Source organism: Nomia melanderi, chromosome 14 (assembly GCF_051020985.1).
Source record: "Nomia melanderi isolate GNS246 chromosome 14, iyNomMela1, whole genome shotgun sequence".
In the NCBI taxonomy this organism is placed as follows: Eukaryota; Metazoa; Arthropoda; class Insecta; order Hymenoptera; family Halictidae; genus Nomia; species Nomia melanderi.
The window spans coordinates 6,768,335-6,790,369 of NC_135012.1; the positions used below are offsets into that span (position 1 = coordinate 6,768,335).

General features: G+C 47.3%; 1 protein-coding gene and 1 long non-coding RNA gene across 6 annotated transcripts; both read left to right on the forward strand.

Moving 5' to 3' along the window:
* The first annotated feature begins 473 nt into the window (after positions 1–473).
* Gbeta13F (guanine nucleotide-binding protein subunit beta-1) lies at positions 474–20,479 on the forward strand. 5 transcript variants are annotated; one of them, XM_031992328.2, is made up of 7 exons: positions 474–587; positions 10,771–11,270; positions 13,645–13,790; positions 14,077–14,370; positions 14,631–14,832; positions 15,015–15,231; positions 15,733–20,479. In XM_031992328.2, the coding sequence occupies exons 2-7, from the start codon at positions 11,214–11,216 to the stop codon at positions 15,837–15,839; spliced, it is 1,023 nt and encodes a 340-aa protein (XP_031848188.1). In that variant the 5' UTR covers positions 474–587; positions 10,771–11,213; the 3' UTR covers positions 15,840–20,479. The 5 variants fall into 5 exon arrangements, with proteins under 5 accessions (XP_031848188.1, XP_031848186.1, XP_031848187.1 ...); XM_031992326.2 differs by having other exon boundaries at positions 501–1,140; XM_031992327.2 differs by having other exon boundaries at positions 501–968.
* Positions 1,157–5,231, forward strand: LOC143175312 (uncharacterized). Its single transcript, XR_013000142.1, has 2 exons — positions 1,157–2,014; positions 2,172–5,231. It is a non-coding gene; the product is annotated as an uncharacterized LOC143175312 (long non-coding RNA).
* Positions 20,480–22,035: the final 1,556 nt, after the last annotated feature.

Consider the following 22,035-nt stretch of genomic DNA (forward strand, 5'->3'; position numbering starts at 1 on the left):
AGCAATACCGCAGTCTTTCAGAACGAGACAGAACTGTCACTTACGGAATTGCTGCGAACTAAATACAATTCTCACATAATGTCGATATTGAAAGAATTCCCGTTCAATAACAGACTCAAAAAAAGGGATGTCTACATTTTGTGTAGTTCCCAAAAATAGACATCTACTAAAGATATTAATTATAAACGTATTGTTTTTATAGATAGCACTCGAATCCGTCTCCGAGCGAAATAATCACTAGACTATCTAATCAATCCAGATAATTATTGTTAGATCTGTCACTAGCATTGTCACGATAATATCTACGATAAGAATTGTTCGGATACTCGAAGAAGAACGCAGTAATCGATCAATAGTTTTCCGGTTAACCGCTAAGGGTTCTAAATAGCAGACGTCCCCCTGTCGATTTCAAAAATGGCGGCGCGCGGGAAGCATGGCGCCACCGGTGTTCGGGTTTCTTCGTGTGCCGGCGACTTCGTACGGGGTGTACGGGGTCTACGGGACTCGAATCACGGAGCCCCGCCCTGCCGCCCGCCAGAGCCGTGAAGCAGCAGCAGTAGCAGCAACAGCAGCTCCGCTTGCTTCGTGTCAGTAATCATTTTTTTATCAATGAAAACAATTGTCTGAGCGTGGTGTTGTTCGACTGACCAAAACTGATACGGCGAGTACGTTGTGCCCGTGTTCACGTCATACCATTCCATGCAGTGACTCGAGAGTTAACCTTAAAAAAGAAGTGGCGGTCTCAGTGGTGTCGCGATAGGTAGTACCCACGGTGAAAAGGGACTCGTCTCATTCGTTACACATCGCCGTCGACGAGTGCGTTTCTTTCGGTCCGTTTCTCGGCACGGTGTATCGAGACGGAGGCGTGTGAAAAGGAAAGTGCATCGTCATCGATGTGAGGAGATCGAGGATAGGAAAGAAGGCTCGCCGCTGCAGGAGGGAAAGAGAGCGAGAGAGAAAGAGAGAGGGTGAGCGAGAGAGTGAGAGAGATAGAACGAGAGAGAGAAAGAGAGAGAGAGAGGGAGAAAGAGTGAGTGAGTGAGAAAGGGATCGAGATAGAGAGGAGTCGTTCGTGGGACAGAGAGGCCGTTACATCGAGCCGGGAATTTTGGCAAGCGTCGCTCCGTTAGGGAGCTCCAGGTAGGATAATCGTCGTTATTATTTCCATCTGATTTTAATTGACCACTTTCTACTCTCGTTAAGCGTATAATCGTTAACGTTACAATAGAATCGAGGCCGGCCCTTCGACTGGATCGCGAGCAGCAAACATGGCGGCCGCCTAGGCTACGCTGTCAAATTTTCCCTGTTCCGTCATCGCGGTTATTTTAATATCGAGACCGTGTTTCACCCGATTCCTCGCCCCGCCATAATATTTGACACAAGCGACGTCCGGGAAAATACTCTCGGCCAGCGTGGAACTGCCAACGGGACGACGATATAGAATTATTTCGTTTTTTCTGATCGACTGTTCACGAGCGGCCTGAGTCAGTGCCGCCCGCCGCCGGCTCCAGCGGTAATGAGATTCTTCCTGCTTAAGCTGAACTTTCCTCGTTCAAGAATTTTCATGGCGTAAAAGGAGCCCGGTGGACGGATGCTGTTAACGAGCGTGGCCGCGCGCGGAATTTACCGACCGCTCGCTTGCTCGCTCGATCGCTCGCTCGCCGGGAGCACTGGGACTTTTAACCGAACTTCTGGTTGGCTGGCAATATTCTGAGATTACTACAAATTTACATAGGGGATCAATAACCATTAATTCACGGTGCGAGCCGAGAGGTATTTCATTATCTGTTAATTCACGCCTGCGTCTACGATTTATTAGGTCGGTGCGTGCAAAACGTCCGCTTCCTCGAGCTCTGATTTTATTATTATCGCTCCCGTTATTATTGCTCGGCTTTATTAAACAATAGAATAATAATGTGTCGCGACAGCCAGTACGCGAACGAGGCGCGTTACGTGATTAAATTCGAGATGAATATTTTTATTGGATATTTTATTGGGCTGCGCAGAATTAAGGGTAATTAATAATTCATATGTGTTCGCGTCGCTGTTAATACTTTCAACGGAATTTCTTGTTTCTCGTAGATCACTTCGGAAGAATAAATATAGATTTCTATAGGATAAATATAAAATACAAACGGGTGTATTGTTACATTTTTTTTATTGTGTTTCAGATACGGTTAGGATATTGATTGCAATAATTACTATACCATGCCTTGCTACCACTACCGATACATAGAGGAATAGTAATTGAGGGATCGATATGGTTCAGAAACTTGATCCAAGAATAAAATAAATATTTCGAATGCGGTGACTGCAGAACTACAACTCGTTACTGTCTTTCTTTTACTTATCTGTTTTGTTTGTATAGGGTTATCGTACTCTCGGAACGCAATCAATACATCATAATTGCCGCAGAAATTGTCGAGACAAAAACACGTAATATCATTCAGTTTTTTTCTTCTTTTTTTTTTTTTTGGTACACTTCAAATATTCCCGAACGCGCACCGAGATAACACACAGCTGTCATGGGTTCCTTATCATTCCCTGTAATTGTATTCGCGAAAAAGAGAGGAACGAAGAACAGGCGAAATTAACGTGAGTCACGTACAAGAGACGGGCGATAAGGTCTCGGGGGGAAAATGTTTTCCCTGTGACACCGCGCCGTTGACGTTTATTTGACTGCCAGGCCGGCTCCGCGGCGAGTTATCTCGCGGCGCACGGGCGCCGTAATAAAGGAAGGTGTGTGTTGCATAATGCGGGAGGGACGAGGTCGAAATCATCGCGAAAACAAACCGGCCCGGCGTCGAGAACGCGAGACTTTTGCGAAAACGTGAAACTGCCGGATAAAAATACCGCGACGCCGCTCTTTGTGCATCGGGTACACGTGTCCGCCGAAAATATGACACTTTCATCATCGGTCCCACGTTTCATAATTATTGCCCGAGGCGAAGCTACTCGACGCTCGGGCGCCGACTTCCTCGGCACATTCCGGGGATCTTGTTCCGGTGCATTATGTACAGGATACATATCTGAGAAACACAGCAGGATCAATTGGCTAATGACAGATGAGTTAGCTTATCATTTGTAGTCGATTGATCGTCTTTTAATGACTTTTATTGCGTCTAATGGTACCGTAGCGCGTTTAATACTTCGTTAAGCTTGTATTGATAGTCGTTCCAACAGGATCTTCGTCAAGTTCAAATCTTACACCCAAGAGATTCCATGCAAACATTTATATTGTCTTATTCTATGTTATTGAGCATCCAAGAACCAAGGAGGAAACCTAACAGCTAATTTTCAAAACAACCGATTCCGAACGAACAACCGAAACGATCCGAATCGCCGGTAATGCCTCGAGCTTTCGTTATCGTCGGCGTGTTTCTTCTTCGCGCGGTCAAGTTATTTGCTTCGCCGATGAGTCACCTAGGGGAAAATGAACGACGAAGGAAACAGAATGACCGAAGGACAACCTTGATGAACCGTCGGCTAACGTCGGTATCTATCATTCTTATCGGCGATATAGTTATTTGCCGATTGATTCAACTCGAATACGCTCCTCGCGACATCGAGAAACGATGAACAGTGCTTCGTTCGTCTGAAGAAACGGTCGCGGTTCTGGCAAAGCGGAAAAAAGCCGTCGAGTCGGAGCACGACGCGGTCTGGCTCGGGATTGGCCGGCCAATTGCTGCGGCAGCTGTCTTAATCGTCTTTAATTGGTTCGAAATATAAAGTCGTCCCAGTCTCGAAGACAAGTGGTGTCTCTTCGACTCCAATTGACAGCGTTCCACTCGAAAGATGCGACGCCGATAGCGCCTCCGTTATCGGTCTTACACCCTTGATCGGCCGGGAATCGATTGCATTCGACTGCAAGTGACTCAGAGATCCGGCCAGATAACCGTGAATTCGTGGCTCTTTCGATAAGCGCGCGCTTCCCGGTCGATACACGTGAGAACGATATTGCTGCCCTATCGATCCATCGCTGAAATCCTGACCATCTTAAGAGGAGCCGGTTCTAAGTGATTATTCCAAAGCGAGCCTCCCTATTCGTCGGTCGTGTTAGAATATGCTCGCGATTCGCGATAACGGCCGGGCGAGCAGTCTAGATTCCAGTATCTGTAAATACTGCCTTATCAAGCCGCGCTCGAACCAGTCGAAATCCTCTTAGATAAGAACGAGCCTGCGTCGCGCGCACGGTATGTTATTAATAATAATAATAATTGATTAATGGGCCAAGGCCTGCTGGGTAACACACGGAGATGTTGTTCAGCCAGTCCCCGTTCGATTCCAACACCGGGTTTTCGAATGCGGAATCAGCGTGAAGGTGTTTCCTAGATGCACTCCAGGTGACCACTGGGAAAAATCGATGGTTTCGCAGACTTGCCGTTAGCGGACACGCTCGCTCGCTCGATGCAATTACATGCCCGGGAGCAGAAGTTCTTTTCGTTTTCTTGATAGATGCTAATTACACGAAATACCGGGCGCGGTGTAATATCGTTAAGATAGATACGATCGATTCTGCCCCGATATCTTCCTCCGCATCCCGGAAGCGTTATCATTTTATCAGAGTCGTGCGCGAAATATTGACCAACGTGAGTTTTCTGTAAACGGTGTACATTTCCCAGAGAAAATCGAATGTCAAGGATAACAGGGTGGCACCTAATCAAATTCCAATTGAATCGTCATTGCACTTTGGTCCTTGTATAATATTTTCCACTCCGCGTACAGCGTGAAAACTTATAGAACCGTCGGAAACAGAGTAAAGTACTCGCGTTGCGTAGATTGTTCGAATAATGCGGCTTCCCCGATAGAAAACACGATGATCGTTAATAATGATCGCGTTTCGCAGCACGGTTAGTAGGTCGCCAGCTACTCAGCGAACGCGAAAGCAATGCCAATGATGTATTCCACTGGCAAACCCCTGTTCCTCCCTTCCTTCCTGTCACCCTGCAACCCTCCTCTCCACTGCGGGGTCACGTCCTGTTACGAGTTCCCCTCGTCCGCCATGGGTTATCCCCTTCTTCTGCCTGCCCGGTGAACAGGCAGACCAATAGAAAACAAGCCGGTGAACAAAAAAAAAATGAAGGGTTGTTGATTTAAAAGCTGAAGCTCGCATCGTCGGCTGCTCCGGCTAGGCTTGAACTTTCCCGACAAGCTTGAATTTTCATGTCGGTTACTCTGTTTCCGGGACCTACTGAATCTTCAACGAGATCATTCTCTGCCCGAATTAGTCGACGAACTAACGAGAAGTTTAGTTCGCACGAGTGGAAGTTTAATCTCTCCGGGAGAGAAATAACTGGCTCTCTCTCTCTCTCTCTCTCTCTCTCTCTCTCTCGCTCTCGCTCTCGCTCTCGCTCTTTCCCCGTCTTTCTCTCGCCGCAATACTTTAATTGCGGACTGATAGAAGAATTTTTCATTGATCGAGAAACACGGTCGACAGTGCGCGGCAGACAACACGACAATGATATCGGATCGGAGCAATAGGTCAAACGAACTCCCTTCTCCGATAGTGATCCAATTTCCCTGAATCCTAATTTCTTCCAGCCTTCTGGATTCTTGGATAATCCAAACATTCAAGTGCCTGCTTCTTCGCTCCCTTCCTCTGACGTCACAGTGATCCGTAAAAATAGCGAAACGGTCTATTCGCGGCTTAATTTCTTCGCGCGGTCTAACGACGCGGAGTTCGTTCTGTACATATCGAACTCTTTAGCGTCGGGATCAACCAGCCAGAGGCGTTCGTCCCTTCGAATTCGCCTTGATTAAGATATCTTTATCTGCGAATGAAAATACGGTGGATGGTCGATCCAAGGAGTCGTTAAACCCACGGACGAAATAGAATTTTCTTGCCGGGTCGCGAACAGTCGAAAGAAAGCTCCCGGTATCGGAGCTTCCATATTCAGGTTACTTTCTGACGTCACGGTCCGCCTTCTGACGTCATTCACCTGCCGTCACCTCTCCGCAATGTATCGCCCATCCCGCTCCAGGTCGCTTGGGATTCGTCAACCCTGTACGTCCTCCTTTTCGCCCCTCACCCGACCATCCGAATGTTTGATCGTCGCGCACGTGAAAAATTTAGGGGGCCAGAAGAATTTTCTGCTGGCTAATTAGTCGACTGCGGACTTTTACGCTGGCGCGGATATTCGCGGACCGAGTCGCAGGGAATGGAGTCAAACTGAAATTCCTCTTGATCTATGATAAACTCATAGAAACGAAAAAAATTAGATGAACTTCCTTTGATTCGCGTGGTTCGTTCATCGAGATTACTAAGAGTTGCTTAAAGGAAAACCTCATTAAATTCAATGAAAGTTTTAATATGCTGAAACGTACACGTCTCGCTTAGTTTTCCATCCCCGAAGTTCCTCGATTGACTCGATCTCCAGGCACGCACACACGCGAGCACGCTTGTATGCCTCCGCAGCGATCTATACTCGCATGGATTCGGGACAATGTTTTCTTTGAGAGAAAGTATCGATCGAAAGCCCCGTAACCCCTCCGTCGTCCCTTGCTCGCCCCTCAGGACCTCCTGGGGACAAACGGCAGCTGGTTTCGGGGTTGGTTTTCCTTCCGTCGAAGTCGATCCGTGTGCCTTTACGCTGCCCTTTTCTGCTTTCCGCAACGCTGGAGTCGCACGCGACAATGAAACACGTCGGCGGCACAGGTTGGTGACTCACAGCCGCACCTGAATTAACTCTTCTGCATTGTTAATGGTTTCTTAAGGATCGGGGTTAATTTTTAATTTTCCTCGCGCTCTATCGATAGCCCCCGTACTGCACACACGTCCGTACACAGATACGAGTACACACATGCGCGCGATTGCCTCGGCAGTCATAGCCGAAGGCACGTAAAACGCATCGGCGGGAGTGGAGTAGGTTCGCGGGCGCAATTTATGTCTGTCTTCGCGATCGATGCTTTCAAAGGGAGAACGCGTCGAACAAAACGAACAAGTGTTTCTCTTTGCGGTGCAGTTTGCAGATTGATTGATAGATCGATCGCCTTGCGTCACGGCTTATTTTAAGCGGACGCGTTCTTTATTCTCGTACTATTCTCAGACAGAGTTGTACGTGTGCCGTGTCCGTGTGCGCCGAAAGTCGAAGACTCGCGCGGAAAAGTGTATCTCCCGCGACCCTCCGCCGCGGCCGGGGTAAATTCGCGGCTGGCGTCTCCCCGATCCAAGTTCATCCGAGCTTTCGCCTCCGCGAGCCGGTTCCCCATCGATAAACCGACAGTTTATCAGCGGAACCAAGCGGCAAACAGCCACTTCGTGTCGCTGCTGGAAGCTGATCCTCTCCGATTCTACGCGTTTCGAAAGTAGGTCGGTCCGCTGATGCGAATTACAGTCATCAGCTGTAATACCGCTCTATCGTTCTTCCGAGGGAAGCGGCGCGCTGTAACGAAGCCGCTTTACCTGAGAATACGCGGTAATTAATATCGTTACGGTCCGTTCGATTGCCATTTAGATTCAATTATTCGCGACCGGCTGTTGCGATTCTCGGATCGTGTGGGTTCTAAGAAGCACCGACGAGTTTTCTAAGATATTCGCTGCGAGGGTGAAGGACCTCGGCAACACTCGAGTTCGACTATCCTAACGCATTTTTTACACGATTTTCTGCATGTATTTCCGTCGATGGATCTCGCTAAACTTTCTAAAAGATAGAAATATCAAATTCTGTGAAACCAATTGCAATTACTTCGATCGTAACAGTTTCAATTAGCGAATTAGGATTTTCTATCCGCCAGATTACCCACTAGACGATAATGTTTCGCTTTTCCATCGTTTTCGATCGGTTTCACCGGAGGGAAAGAGAGTTCGTCGATGATTGGGGCTGGACCCAGGTATACAAAGGGTCGGTGCTCGTTGACTGCAACCGGAGCGTTGGCAGGTGCAACGCCAACAGGCGTCCGTCGTGAACGGTCGACAAGTTGCGTATCGGATAGACTTTCCGTGGCTTCTCCGCCATTCTTTGTCACCGCCTGTAAAGACCGTTGGGCCGTGCCAGGGACTTGGTCGGAGTACACACTTGGTGTGAGGTACTTGGCAGCCTCGCGGTTGTATACAGCCGGTTCGAAGCAGATGGGGAGAGAACGAGCGAGAGAGCGAGAGAGCCAGGCGAGGCGAGGCAAGCGAAAGATCGTATTGGACGTTGACCCGCGTGGTTCAACTGTTGCTCCGATTCGTGCATCCGGGAACGCGTGTAGGATGGCCTAGGGATTCCGATGATAGAGGAGCCTTCTGTTAGATAGGTCCGCGAGCCCCCCTCCAGCCGCGAATGACTCCGGAATGAGAGAGCCGGACGACCCCGTGAATATTACTACACGGGAATCGTTCTACGCTTCTTCCTTGATAAGGGCGATAAACGGAATGTAGGTCAAACGCGTTAGGACGGACAGTTTTTCCGCGATGAATCTCGTAAACGCAGTCTGCTCCGTTAATTACGCATTCCTCCGGGGAGGATCTCGATTCCACGCGAAACCAGATTGAACGTTTCCTTATTTTTCGACTACAACTCGAGCAGTCTTTATCGAAAAGCTACAGGCGTTTCGCTGTTCCGTATCTAGGCTCTTTTGGAATTGTTTCGAGAGATAATCGATACACCCGTTTCTCAGGAATTAATAGAATTTTAAAGTAATTGGGGAGCCACCAACGAGCAAATTTTCGATGCATCAACCTCCTTGAAATCTGGTTTACAGGAAGCCTACTATGTTAATCTTCTCGCAGTCAGTCCCTACTGTGCCTAGACCCAGAGTAACTGAAGGACACCTAAAAAGTCCACCCCCTAAACTTGTCCCTTTATCGACTCCATCGTTGTCAAACCTTTCTCTCGGTACTCGAAATCCGGGGACAGTTATCACGGTATCAGAACCGCCAACGGCAACCTGTCACACGCTCGACAATGGCGTCCTGGCGACGCCGGTAGTCAGCCGGTACTCGGGCGCCGCGGCGCCAGCGTCGCTCATCCCTTCCCTCTTGGTTTCATCCGCCCAGGCGGTCTTCTCTCGAAACACCACCGCGCGTCGTTCTCCCTGGGTGTGGTTCGAACAACAACACCGTGTTCCGAGACACCGCGTACACCTTTCAGGTGTCTCTTCCCGGTTTACGCGGAATTCGAGCGTGTCTCGCGAGTGGACGAGATTCGCTCGCGTGTGCTACCCTGACTGAGCAACAGCCGAGGCGGAGAGAGGGTAGTGGCGAGTAGGGTGGCTGGAGAGAGAGAGAGAGAGAGTGAGAAAGGGAGGGTAGGAGTGAGACGGCGCGAGTGGGGCGAGCCACCGACTCTGTTCATCGATTCTTTGCTTCGACGGTTCCTGTGAACGCGGCATGAAAAGAGAACTCGCACCAATGGGCGCGTTTCACCGGTCCTCCTCGTACTACGTGTGCGTGCGTGCTCCTCTTCCGTGCTAGGCCACCCCTTCGTCTCGGCCTTCTGCCTTACCTGGGCACCTACCTTCGCCGGAATTTCTGGCGTTCCATCGGGGGCGCAATCTGGCGGTAGAACACGGGCGCAGGAAGGCTACTGTTCACCCTCCTCGGGAGCCTTGCACGCCTGGAGGTTATGTTTCTTCGGAATCCATGACGCTCTGACAAGAGTGGAAGACGGACGGAGCGTGTAAGTCCCGGCCGAACGCGGTTCCTCTTTTCGCTTCGCTGTTCTGGATGTTTCCTGGACGTTTCGCGTGAAGTGGATACGGGAAGTGAGGTGGGAATGCCTGAATATTAAGCGGAGTGCACCCCTTGTGTACCCTAGGGAGACGTGTGAGAATTCGTGAGGGTTGAAACTTGGATTTCGCGTGACGCGTATTGGCTTCACGCTGTTCGCTTTGTCAGAGGAGCTGAGGGAAATGGATTCATCGAGTTGACGAGGGCAGGTTTGCCTCTATCGAGACACCCGGTATCGTCCTCGGTGGTACACCGTGGTCGCTCATGCGCCGAGCGGTTCCATCGGTTCCGGAAAATGAGAACAACTTGCGTTAGATCGACAACCCTCGGATTCCCCGGGTTGTGAGACCTTTTGGAGGTGAAGGACGCTCGTTGCCACCGAATTCCGATGGAACCTGAAAAATTCACCGACCGGGCGAGCCGTTCGCTCCGCGAGGCGAACAATGCTTGAGTGAACTGACGCGGAATCGCGGGGAGTATGGTCGATGCGCCGCGGAGACGCGATCGTGAGTTTCGTCGAGAGGTGTTTCAATGAGTTCCCTGTAGGTCCGTAGAAAACGCTCGCCCCGAACGCGATCGGTCCGTTAGGTAAAAATAGCGGACGCGCGTTCGCGGCGAGATGGTCGCGCGTGCGACGCCCGTTTCGAGGAGCATTACTTTTTTCCTCCGAGTTCGCTGAGCCGCGTGAATTCGAGCCGGGAACAGGAGGGGGCGAGGGTCGGTTCTCGTAGAAACCGGGAACAGAGTGTCTTCTTTATCTAGCGGAAGATTAATGATGCTCTACTAATGCACAAACGAAAAAATGTGCCGTCCGTGACACGAATGCGCCGAGTTTGACGATGGAAATAGAACAACGAATGTGTTCCTTATGTGCGGCTTATGTAGCCGCCGACGATAAATTCTTTTTAACGTTTAATTAACTGGTACAAAACAGAAGTAGTTCCGTGATCTTTGGACCATAATCTTTACCGCAAACCTCCAAGCCTAAAGTATCACAGAAACAAAACTCAGTTTGCCTGTATCCCCAATGTTTCTTGCCTCTGACTATCGTAACCATTGATTGTTTAACAAGAAACTCGTACGAGAAGAAATCTAATTTCCACAAATTTATTATTTAGGGGTGGCAACGGTCTCGCTAGGAGGTGTCGAAGCTGGCGCGAGGGGCGGGAGAGTCGGCGGTGGCCTGACTCTGGTACCGGTGGTAGCGGCGGAAAAGGAAGTCGTGCGAGCAGCGGATCGGACGGAAGGCCTGAGAAAGATCGGCGTAGCCTGCCGGAGGTGGGGATTCGATCTTCTTCGTCTCGTTCTTCTTCCTCCTGCACCCGTTCCCGGTGGTGGAAAGCTCGAGGACCCACGTTGGCCGTCGAAAGAAGCGTCGACGGCGTGACACAGGGCCCCGACCACTTTCCGGTTAGAAGGCAAACGAGATAGAAGCCGCTCGTCCCTCGAAAACCACGTTCCAAGGCTCGCCGGAGGTTCAACCACCTCCACCTCCTCACGAGACACCCTCTTCCACCCTTGGCGGGTGTTCCCGTGGCCGACGTATCACTAGACAGGCAACATGAGCGAGCTGGACAATCTTCGGCAGGAGGCGGAGGCTCTGAAGAATGCTGTTCGAGTAAGTTCACCTTCCCACCCCTTTTTACTCCCGTTGAAACAGTTGTACAGGTGTCCTTTGTCGCGGCGTGTACGAGTAACGTGTCGTTGATCGTAGAGGTTGAGTTGATTCGTTGTTTGTGTATGCTTGTAAGGGTTTTGTTGTCGACATTCTATTGTTACTATTTTATTCCGAATTTCTAATGAACGAATCACTCGGTTAATGGATTAAAAAAGTCAATTTTGTGTTTCATTGGATCACCGATGCCGCCAGTGTTTGCGGAATTTGTATTATTGTAGCAACAAAGACTTCCGATATGCGACCGTTTCAGATATACAGTTGAGGATTGAAAAATAAGGCAGAAAGTTTTTTGGACGACCGTTTTATTTCTGTTCCCCGTGGATCCGTTTGACTGTATCTTTCCCGCACATGGCGCGGAATTCCATATCACAATTTCCTGCCAATGAATTATCTCGAAACCGTAAACGATAGCGACTTCTGCTATCATTGGGCGGTGTCCCGTTCGATGTTAACCCCTCGAGCGTTTCGGTACGAATTATTTCACGATACGGTCGAGTTGTGTCGTTGCTCGCTAGACAAGGGCCTAGGTGCGTCGCTGAAATTGGCCCGACACTTTCGCATATCCTCATTGTTTGCTGGCGGTCTCGGAGACATCAGGGACAAAGCAACAGTTCTCCATGCAACAGCGGTGTATTGTCTCAAAAGAAAAAAGTCTAGGGCGTCTCTCTCCGCTCGAAGTGCACTTGGCATTAAACAACCGACCCCTATTCTACCCCTAACGAGTCAGCGATTTTTTATTTTCCGTTGTGCTCGAGACCAAGGGTTGGAAACAAAATCACAAACATTATTTAAAAAGCAATTCTTTTTGTTCCGCACGCCCACGAAGATTTCACAGTCGTACACCTACGACCGCCATCCCTCTCCCCCACCTCGCGTCGCAATTAATATTTTTCCTTCATCCGTGCGCGTCGCACACGTAATTCGTCGCTTACTCGAAACGTACGCACCGAGTGTCCACCCGGTGAGCTGATTTTTTTTACTCCCTTGAAAATCGATATTCGATATCACGATAAAATCCCTTTATTAATAGTATTATGAGATTGCCTGCCCTATCATCTCCGAATCTCTTTGAGAAATTGGGCCACACGCCTCTCGTTCGATTCAAGCATGTAAGATCGAACAATGCGAATCCCCTTTATGCCACGTACGAAAAGAAGAGAGAGAGAGAGAGAGAGAGAGAGAGAACGAGAGAGAAAAAAAGAAAGAGCGATTCGTGTTCGAGCTTTCAACCCCCGTGACAACCGCCCGGCGAAATCCGCGGATTTCATCGGCCGATTAGTTTCGTTTATGTTTAAATCGGCCGTGCCAGTTGAAAGTGTCCGCGCGAATTAGACACTCTTTCCCCGTAGAAAATCCTCATCGATGGCGATCGGTGGATTCACCGTGCATGGTGAAAACGTGGAAGCGAGAGATGGTGTAGTGGTGTGGTGTGTGGTGGTGGTAGGGCGCGGCATAACCGTCGCTTCTCTCTGATCAATACGCCACCGTCCCTCTCTCTCTTTCTCTCTCTCTCTCTCTCTCTCTCTCTCTGTGTCTCTCGTTCTCTTTCTCTCTCTCCCGCTTTCGGTCTTGTTTCTTCTCTCTCCGCGTGTTTCTCTCTTTCTCCCTTCGCCCAGCGTGCGTGAAATTACACGCGTCGTCAGCCGTGCACGCCTAATACGCGGCTTGCGATAAATAGAATGAACGTTTTTAAAATACATCAACGATGTCTCAACGACTTTCTCTCTTCCTCTCTCTTTCTCTCTTTCTCGTTTCTCTTTTTTCCGGTTTCGACTATTTCGATTTCGTCGTAACAGTGTAACGGCGACTACGTTCATCGACATTTTCCTGGAAACTGCCCGTGGCACCCTCCGCGTAACCAGTACGAAACGCGCCGTTAATTAGGACTCTTTGCGACTGAATCATGACTGCATTCTTCGCGAATGAGCACGCTGTTGCGTTCACTGTGCTGCCGAAAGGTCAACGCGAAAGAGCCCATCCAGCCTCCCTTTCTCCTGTCCCCTTAAATGAAAAATTCGCCCGAATTTTCACCGAATCGGTTCCGTAGTTTGCGGCACCTTTCGCGAATTGTATCGGTCTCCTGGCCGCGACATTTGACCTTTCGCCGATGAGGTTTGTGCACGCGCATCATGAGCTCGGACGAAATTTTTGCGCGAGGCTCATTAGCCCGGTCGATTGATGTGCACTCTGAATGCGGCGAGTTCTGTGTCGGCATGTGTGCGGAGCGTTTATGTTGAAAGGATGAATGAGAGAATCGAATGTCGCCGTTTCAACGTTCGATGTCTCATTAATTCGCTGAATTTTTGTTGTTCAGGATGCTAGGAAAGCAGCATGCGACACGACGCTGGTCCAGGCCACATCGGGCATGGAGCCCATCGGCCGGATACAGATGCGCACGAGACGCACACTTCGCGGTCACTTAGCCAAGATTTACGCGATGCATTGGGGCAGTGACTCAAGGTACCTTCCAACGCGCACGCTAGGTTATAGATAGACAGCGGATTTTCTGCGTTAATGATAAATACGGATGCGTAGAAAGTAAAAGAGAGAAGTGTTCATGTGGTTTCGAGGATGCTACCTATTTTCAACCTATTAAGATAGTCAAGAGAAATTACCTTCTACGTAATCCTCGTTTCATTGGATTACATTGGAAAATTTTTGTTTTGCATGAGGGTCCGCTGTCTGGTTTTAGTTCAGTTTCACGATGAAGCAGATTCAAACAGAGATTCTTGTGTCTGATCAACAGAAACTTAGTGTCTGCATCGCAAGATGGGAAGCTGATCGTGTGGGATAGTTACACCACGAACAAAGTTCACGCGATCCCCCTGCGCTCTTCATGGGTTATGACCTGTGCGTATGCACCGTCAGGTAGTTACGTGGCCTGCGGTGGCCTGGACAACATTTGTTCCATCTATAGTCTTAAAACTAGGGAAGGAAACGTAAGAGTCAGCAGAGAACTCCCGGGTCACACTGGGTACTTGTCTTGCTGTCGATTCTACGATGATAGCCAGATTGTCACTAGTTCTGGGGACATGACTTGGTAAGGAATATTTATTCTTCTTAAAATCACTATCCCCGATTTCATTCCTGCTTCCGTTTAACGATCACTGTGTCGACTAGTGTCGAATTTGAATGCAGAAAGTTGCACTATAATCGCAGCAAGGTTGAAAAGCAATAAAAGTGCACCCTGATCCATCCTCTCCCTTTGCTCCCGGGGTACCTTGCTTCCCAATTGGTAATTATGTCACCCGTGGAAGTGTTTGAGTCCCCTCGCAACGAATACTTTTTTTGCTCAACCAGTGCCCTGTGGGACATAGAAACTGGTCAACAGTGCACCTCCTTTATTGGACACACGGGAGACGTAATGTCCTTGTCCTTGGCACCGGACCCCCGCACATTCGTTTCCGGTGCGTGTGACGCCAGCGCAAAGCTCTGGGACATTCGCGAGGGTTCCTGCAAGCAGACTTTCCCGGGTCACGAGAGTGACATCAACGCTGTCACGGTGAGATTCTAGACTTTCTTGGTATCTAGCTTTTATCTAGTGGTTAAGTAAGATGATAACTAGCTAGACGATAACTAATATGGCTATGTAATAGCTAGGCTATATAGTTGTTTAGGCAGATGTGGAGTTTTATAAGTTATACAGAATAAGAATGATAAAATTTGATTTCTTGTCGTGTGCAGTTCTTCCCGAATGGATTCGCATTCGCGACGGGTTCAGACGACGCAACTTGCAGACTGTTCGATATAAGGGCGGATCAGCAACTGGCGATGTACAGCCACGACAATATTATCTGCGGTATCACGAGCGTAGCGTTTAGCAAGAGCGGTAGATTATTGATGGCCGGCTACGACGACTTCAACTGCAATGTCTGGGATTCCATGAAGGTTGAACGAGCTGGTACGTTGTTGTTTTTATCAAAAACGCTCCGTTTGAAGAGAAGAGAAATTTTATTTTAAGTCCTTCTCTCGTGGCTCATAGCGTACCTTTTTTAAAACAAAATTCTGTTTTACTTTCATTTTGGTTCCATATTTCGTTAAAATAGTTCAAGGTAGAGAGCGAAACTCCATCTATACATTCAACGCACTAGACGGTTGTCGGCGCCTGAATTTGCCGCTAATTAGATTAGCAAGGAGCCTTTTCCAATTCACATGCTTCTTGTTCGAAAACGAGAGGACGTTATCGCCTTTGTGTTAACTTCTTTCTTCGTCCATTTTCGTCGTGCTTCTGTTCTAATTATTTGACTGTGGTCCACACATTGACTGTCGCACTAACACTCAAACATTAAGTCAAGACGGAAAGTCAAGATTTGCAAGTCTGGGAAAAGAGTCGTGGTTGTATTCCGGAAGTGAGAGGCTGAAAATAGGGGTGTTTTCGAAACGTCTTGTTTCTGTTTCACAGGAATCCTCACCGGCCACGATAATCGTGTGTCCTGCTTAGGCGTCACGGAGGACGGTATGGCGGTAGCGACGGGCTCCTGGGATTCGTTCCTACGTATTTGGAACTAACTTGGGGTTAACTCCCAGACGTTCCTCCAAAGAACCAACTACAGCCATTCAGCATACAGTATAAGCATTAAGTACCACCACCTGACCACCGAAGTCGGCGTGTCCGTATCCTCGACAGAGGCGAACTACTCGCCTAGTTCACCAGAGTTGACGTTGATCAGAAAGTTTGGACCACCGATAAACACCGGTAACAGCAGGAGCAAGAGCAAGGGCGGTAAGAAAAGCTACGACGGCGGCAGCAGCAACAACAGCAGCAGCATCACCAACAACAGCAGCGGCACCACCAGCACCACCAGTAGCAGCGAGTTTAAGAACGTTTTGGGTTGTGGTGGACAAAAAGACTACCGGAGAAGCGTTGTCGACTTGACCTGGCGACGTGGCAAAGTTGGCGACAAGATCACTCGTGAATATCAGCGCTTCTAGTACGAAACTATCGTTCGTCCGACACTCGAACGTAATTATTATATATCCAATGATGATCGAGAGGGAGAGAGAGAAACGGAGAGAAAGAGAGAGAGAAAGAGAGAGAGAGAGAGAGAGAGAGAGAGAAAGAAAGAAAGAGGGACACAGGAAGAGAGTGAGCGAGTGAGAGAGAGTGAGAGAGAGAGAAGCGTGAGGTGAAAGGAAGAACGGCGAAAACGGAGAGCAGCACCAAGGCGGATAGAGCCAAATCTCTCCGATGTCGAGCGCACACTTCATTTTTCTCCTCCTCCTCTTCCTCCTCCTCCTCCTCCTTCTGCTCCTCCTCCTCCTCCTCCTCCTCCTCCTTCACCTCCTCCTCCTCCTCCTCGTCCTTCTGCTGCTGCTCCTCCCAACCACCTACCCACCCCCATTTCTCAACGATCATATTTGGCGAGTCTTCGAAGAGCACGTGCTCTGTTACCACGACTTTGAATAACTTCTCCTCGAAGGTTTCTCAGAACCGGACAACACCTATAGACGATCACCTAAAATCGGCTGGTGCTGGTTCACGAAAGAGGAGGCTCGTTTCATTCACCAGAGAAAATAAGAAATGGGTTCCGAGTGTGTTCACTGCCCGACGAAGCGCCGACACAGGTTGCTCTCTTCCGGCGGTTGATTTCATACGTTTCTTCTCGAACACGCACGAAGCTAAGTCGTACCAAGCGAGACATGATGAAAGCACGAAAACACCGGTCGCTCGTGCACGGCACAAAAGCAAACACGATCATGAGAACTATATATATTATATATTATATATATTATATATATTATATATACTATATATTATTATATTATTATATATATTATTAATATATATAATATATATTATAATATGTATAATATATGAATATATTACGTATATATATATACGTAATACGTATGTCGACGAGCAGCCAAGGTTTCGATAATCTCGCATATTGCATTCAACCTACACGCACACCGTACGCACGTGTATTAAAATACGTACATAGGAAACTACATACATACATTTGCACACAAAACGCGAACTACCGTTAAACAGAAGGCATCCGACATTAAGTACGCGACGGGACATCCACGAGCCCAGACGTACAAGTCACACACTGTATCTCCGATCATGTTAACCTTATTTCTTGTACGTCTAATCGTTTCGTTGGCCTCGTATCCTTCTAATTCTTTTTGTTCGTTTTTTTTTCTTTCTAACGTATCGATTCCATATTTTCGCAACCATACCATCTTCGTGCCCCGCTCTCTTTTGGTAGGAGAGGGCGCGATCAAGTGACAACTGGAGAAGAAAGAGAGGAAGCATTAAGTTTCTCGCAACTGTATCCGAGTTCGCATTAATATTTCCGATTAATCCGTTTTTTTTTTCTTTTTTTTTTTAATAGATGTATCGTTATTTATTTTGTATAGACCATCTCCTATATAGATCACCTTGTACGCCTTCTTGTTCTTTTCCGTCTGTTTTCTTTATTCGTTTTCCTCGAAGTTGAGTGAATGGTCGAGTTTACAAGAGATTGTCGAAGAGTGAACGTGTTTCGGATGTTGCAAGAATGCGCGAAAGGTCTCGGAGGCGCGGCCCACGTGTTCACCGATCGAAATGAGAAACAGCAAGTGAGAGCGCGCGCGCGAGTGAGAGAGAGAGAGAGAGAGAGAGAGAGAGAGAGAGAGAGAGCATGGAAGTGTGACAACCGTGAAAAAAAAAACAAAGACAAAAGAGAACGATACGATACTCTTGATTTGTTCCTTCGGCCGATTCTCACACGCACCTTTCATCGAAAATTCGGATCGTCGCACGTAAAAAAGGAAAGGGACATCGTCGAACCGGACAGACAGATAGAAAAAAAAGAGAAGTGACGATAGAACGAATTCAACACATGGAGAAAAAATATCCGAGACTTCTATGTATTTCGCCTCGCACGCGGATCTGATACGCGCACGCGAGGGACCAGCATAAAGTAACGAAGATTGAAGGGAATATTTAATGTAACGTGTAATCGTTTAGTTTGTAGCCTCTCCCTTATTCCTCTAGATAGAAGCAGCGAGACCGAGAAGAGTTCCTCCTAAATCTCGCCAAAAGAAACAGAATAATGCAGAGTCCTCACATCTTTCTTCTTGTATCGGTCCAGCACCGAAACAGTCCTCGGACGTACGAGGAAGGCACGTGTTCTCGACTAGAAAGTCGTCCTAGAAGTTCCTTTGAAATAGGACCCAAAGAATCATCACGGATCGAAGCTAAGGACCGCGAGACCAAAACTCTCTCTCTCACCCCTCGTCGTTCTTTCGTCTCTCATTCTTTTGTTTCCGCGCCTACCCATCCCATCACGCCATCCCCCCCCCCCCCCCCCAACGAACGTCATCATTTCTTTTTTCATTTTCACGCTCTTTCGTACGAATCGCGTTCCGTTCTTTTCGTTATTACGTATCCTCCCACACCCCCTTCGATCGACTTTCCATTCACCTGTCTTTTCACCCTTCCCTTCTGTCTCTCATCCCCCCTCTGTCCTCTTTTTGTCGGAAAAAAAATAGGTGTTTAAACTGTGTATGCATTTAAAGTAATAATATTAATGATACTGTTTAATATTAATATTAACGATGATTGTAATTTATAATTATTAATATTTAATATATAAGTATCTAAGGAGATAACGATGGATCCACTTGTTCAGTACCGCAGGATTACGGTCCAATCGCTTTCCGGCGACCACGCTGCCATATACTGTGTCTTTTTATTCGTCTCTTCGACCCCTCGGGAGTTAGCGCGTCGATCTTTCGTCGTTACATTTTATTCCATTGTATGTTCCGCGTTTACTGTGTAGTCGCGAAGTGATACTCACTTCGTCGTATACATATGTTTCTTTTTTTTTCTTCTTGTTTATTTTCTCCTTCCTTCTATTTTGTACGACCGTTTTAGCCTGTGCTTCGGGTAGAGATCGGTGTTCCCGACCTGTTGATATCAGTTTCTGTTTGGCGTCATTGGCAGGAGAGAGGTAGCGCGGGGAGAAAGCGAAGAAGCGTGGCTTCCGGAACGCGAACGAGCAGCAATTGTTTTCCTAATTCGGGGCAGTCACGTAATCTGACTAAAATGAACTGTTTATGGGGAGAACCAAGTAGATCTCTGAGGAGTTTCTAATGGCGTTTACTTCTGCGTCGTGTTACGGAGACGAGGAGAAACGGGAAAATCTTCACTTTTTCTTGGACAGTAACGTTTATAATCGGTTTTTTGATATAACTCTTTTTCGACTAATCTCGCTTTACGTCACACGCCTCCATATCTTCTAGCGACCAATTAGGCAAACGAAAAGGGAAAAAAGAGAGAAAAACGAAAACGATCTTTTCTCCGCGCCAAACCGGAAAAAATGGAGAACCTTCTTCCTTCGATTTCGAGTACCGCCGTGTCACCGGTCTCGAAATCCGTTTTCGAGACGGGGACGAAAGGAACGCGTTCACGCGTTCACTTTTCTTTTCATCATGTTCGAGGCGAAGGAAGAAGGGCAGTAGAGAGAAAAAAAAGTGAAAAAAAATGATTAATAATAATAATAATAATAATAATAAATGGAAACAAAAGATCTGTGCTTTTTGTATTTCGCGATTCCGTGGCCTCTCGGTGGAGGCTTCTCATTTTTGTATTTCGAAGCCTCGAGCCACAGAAGCAATATGGTTTCTTATTCTTTATACGAATACAAAATATACATATATATAACTGTCGTCGAATAGCATGCAAAATTAACGATTTATTATGTCTCTAGTCATAGCGCAAGAGAATGCAAGAGAGAGAAAAAAACACAAAAAAAAGAGATAACAACCGAAGAAGACGCTAAAGTTTGTGAGCAGAACAACACACAGATACACACACACACACGCATACAAACACTTTGTCGTTCTCTTTTATTTCTTTCGACTTTGTTTTCGGTTTTCTTCCGACACGTTTTTCTTGTCCGCGGACAAGTATACAAGGAACTGTTTTTTTCTGTTTTTATATCTATATAATATATATAAATATATACATATATATATTTATATATACACGAAAAACATTTAATTTTTCGAGTGCATGGGAACACGTTTAGTAATCGAATCCATTGTGACGCATCAGCGGCCGACAGAAAACAACGGCGTGAAAGCAAGAAAAGGAATCAGCCATTTTTTTTGGAAATCGTAAGAGTATAAAGGTGAATAAAAGTACTTGGAAAAAATGACACGTGGCGTTTCAGTTATTTTTTTGACCGTCATTCGCTCGATTTTCGTTGCCACCATCCCCAACGTCGTCATCGTGTCAGCCATTTCGTTTCTTTCTTTTTTTTCATTTCTTTTTTTTCTTCTTTTCTTTTCTTTAATATATCTTTGGTTTACTGATCTTGATTTGATAGATTCAAGAGGGGAGGTTGAGTTCTTTTGGGTCCTATTTCAATGCGGAAAATCCATTTCGACACAGAAGAGACGAAGAAAGGAAGGATAAGGAAAGACGTGCCGGCGCGAGTCATTTTTTCGGTGACTTCCTTTTTGCGATGGACGACGACGAGCCATCAAGGAATACTGCCTCTTTCAAGTTAACGAGCGAATACAAAGTACGATATACATAATATACATATGGTACATGTATTATATATATTATATATATACATATATAAAAGATGAGAGAGAGACATTTATGCAGTGTTGTTGTAAGGAAACGTCAAGTTCGTGGCCAAACGACACGAGAGTACGATTAAAGTCGAGACTGAATGCCAAGAATAGAGGACGGTGGAGGAAGTGTACGTTCCCTTCGAAAACTAACAAAAGACAACAAAAGAAATACGTTTTCATTGTTAAACGATAGATAGCTAACAAGGATTTCATCACTTTTTTATATATAAAAAGTATGTACGCGTATGTGCGTGTATACGCGTGTGTAACATTGTAACACCATGCACGCGTATACATAGACATACAACGATAATAACAACAATAATAATGATAAATTATTGTCGACGGTTAGACTAGGCCATTCGAGTGTGATTCTTCGTGGACGTTGCTTACGGGGGACACGAAGTCAGCAATTCTCGCGTTTTTATTATCCTTGTGAACACGTAGATCATTGTAGTCCGTGTTCTCCTCAAGGAAGATACGTCCTTGCAGGACGTACCATGGACTTTCGACGAGAGTGATCCTTAACGTTGTGACGCGTTTTCGAGCCTCGTGGGTGCCGTCGTATCGTTATCCTCATTCGTGGAAGGTGCGTCGCAGGAAAGAATCGTTTTCCAAGGGTTTCGGAACGAAGAATCACCTTGGGAGCAACGAAACGAGCGCTCCGAACTCCGAGGACGATGGACGAAGGACGTGGAAAAGATCTTCTGCAGCGGGAAACGAAGAAAAACACGACTCCTCGCGAGTCCTTCGGGATCCAGCGTAAAACCGTCAAGCAACTAATGAAGAATTAGCGAAGAACTCAGCGTTGTTCGGAGAAATCGTAGACAAGGATCAATATCCTGATGGATGTTTCTCGTGTGCTTAGGCATCGCCTTGTCCTAGTTACGTTCGGACTGTGCGTACAGATTGAACGCGATTCGACCAAACGGGAGCGACCGACCGACCGCGGACATGCTGATCTTCATGCGAGGCTGAGGGAAAAAAGTCACCGAAGACTCTATTCTTCTTTGCGTTCGCCACCCTCTTTTCCTTTTTCTTTCCCCGCTGTTTTTTCTCCCGTCTTCGTTGCCGCGTCGATACACGCGAACGCATCGAGCCCGCCTCTGATCGCCACGAAAAACGCATA

Bases quoted from the DNA above. Each gene is read 5' to 3' on its own strand.
- Gbeta13F (XM_031992328.2), top strand. From the start codon at position 11,214: ATGAGCGAGCTGGACAATCTTCGGCAGGAGGCGGAGGCTCTGAAGAAT. The intron at 13,791-14,076 runs GTACCTTCCAAC...TCTGATCAACAG, and splicing joins CATTGGGGCAGTGACTCAAG to AAACTTAGTGTCTGCATCGC. The intron at 15,232-15,732 runs GTACGTTGTTGT...TCTGTTTCACAG, and splicing joins CATGAAGGTTGAACGAGCTG to GAATCCTCACCGGCCACGAT.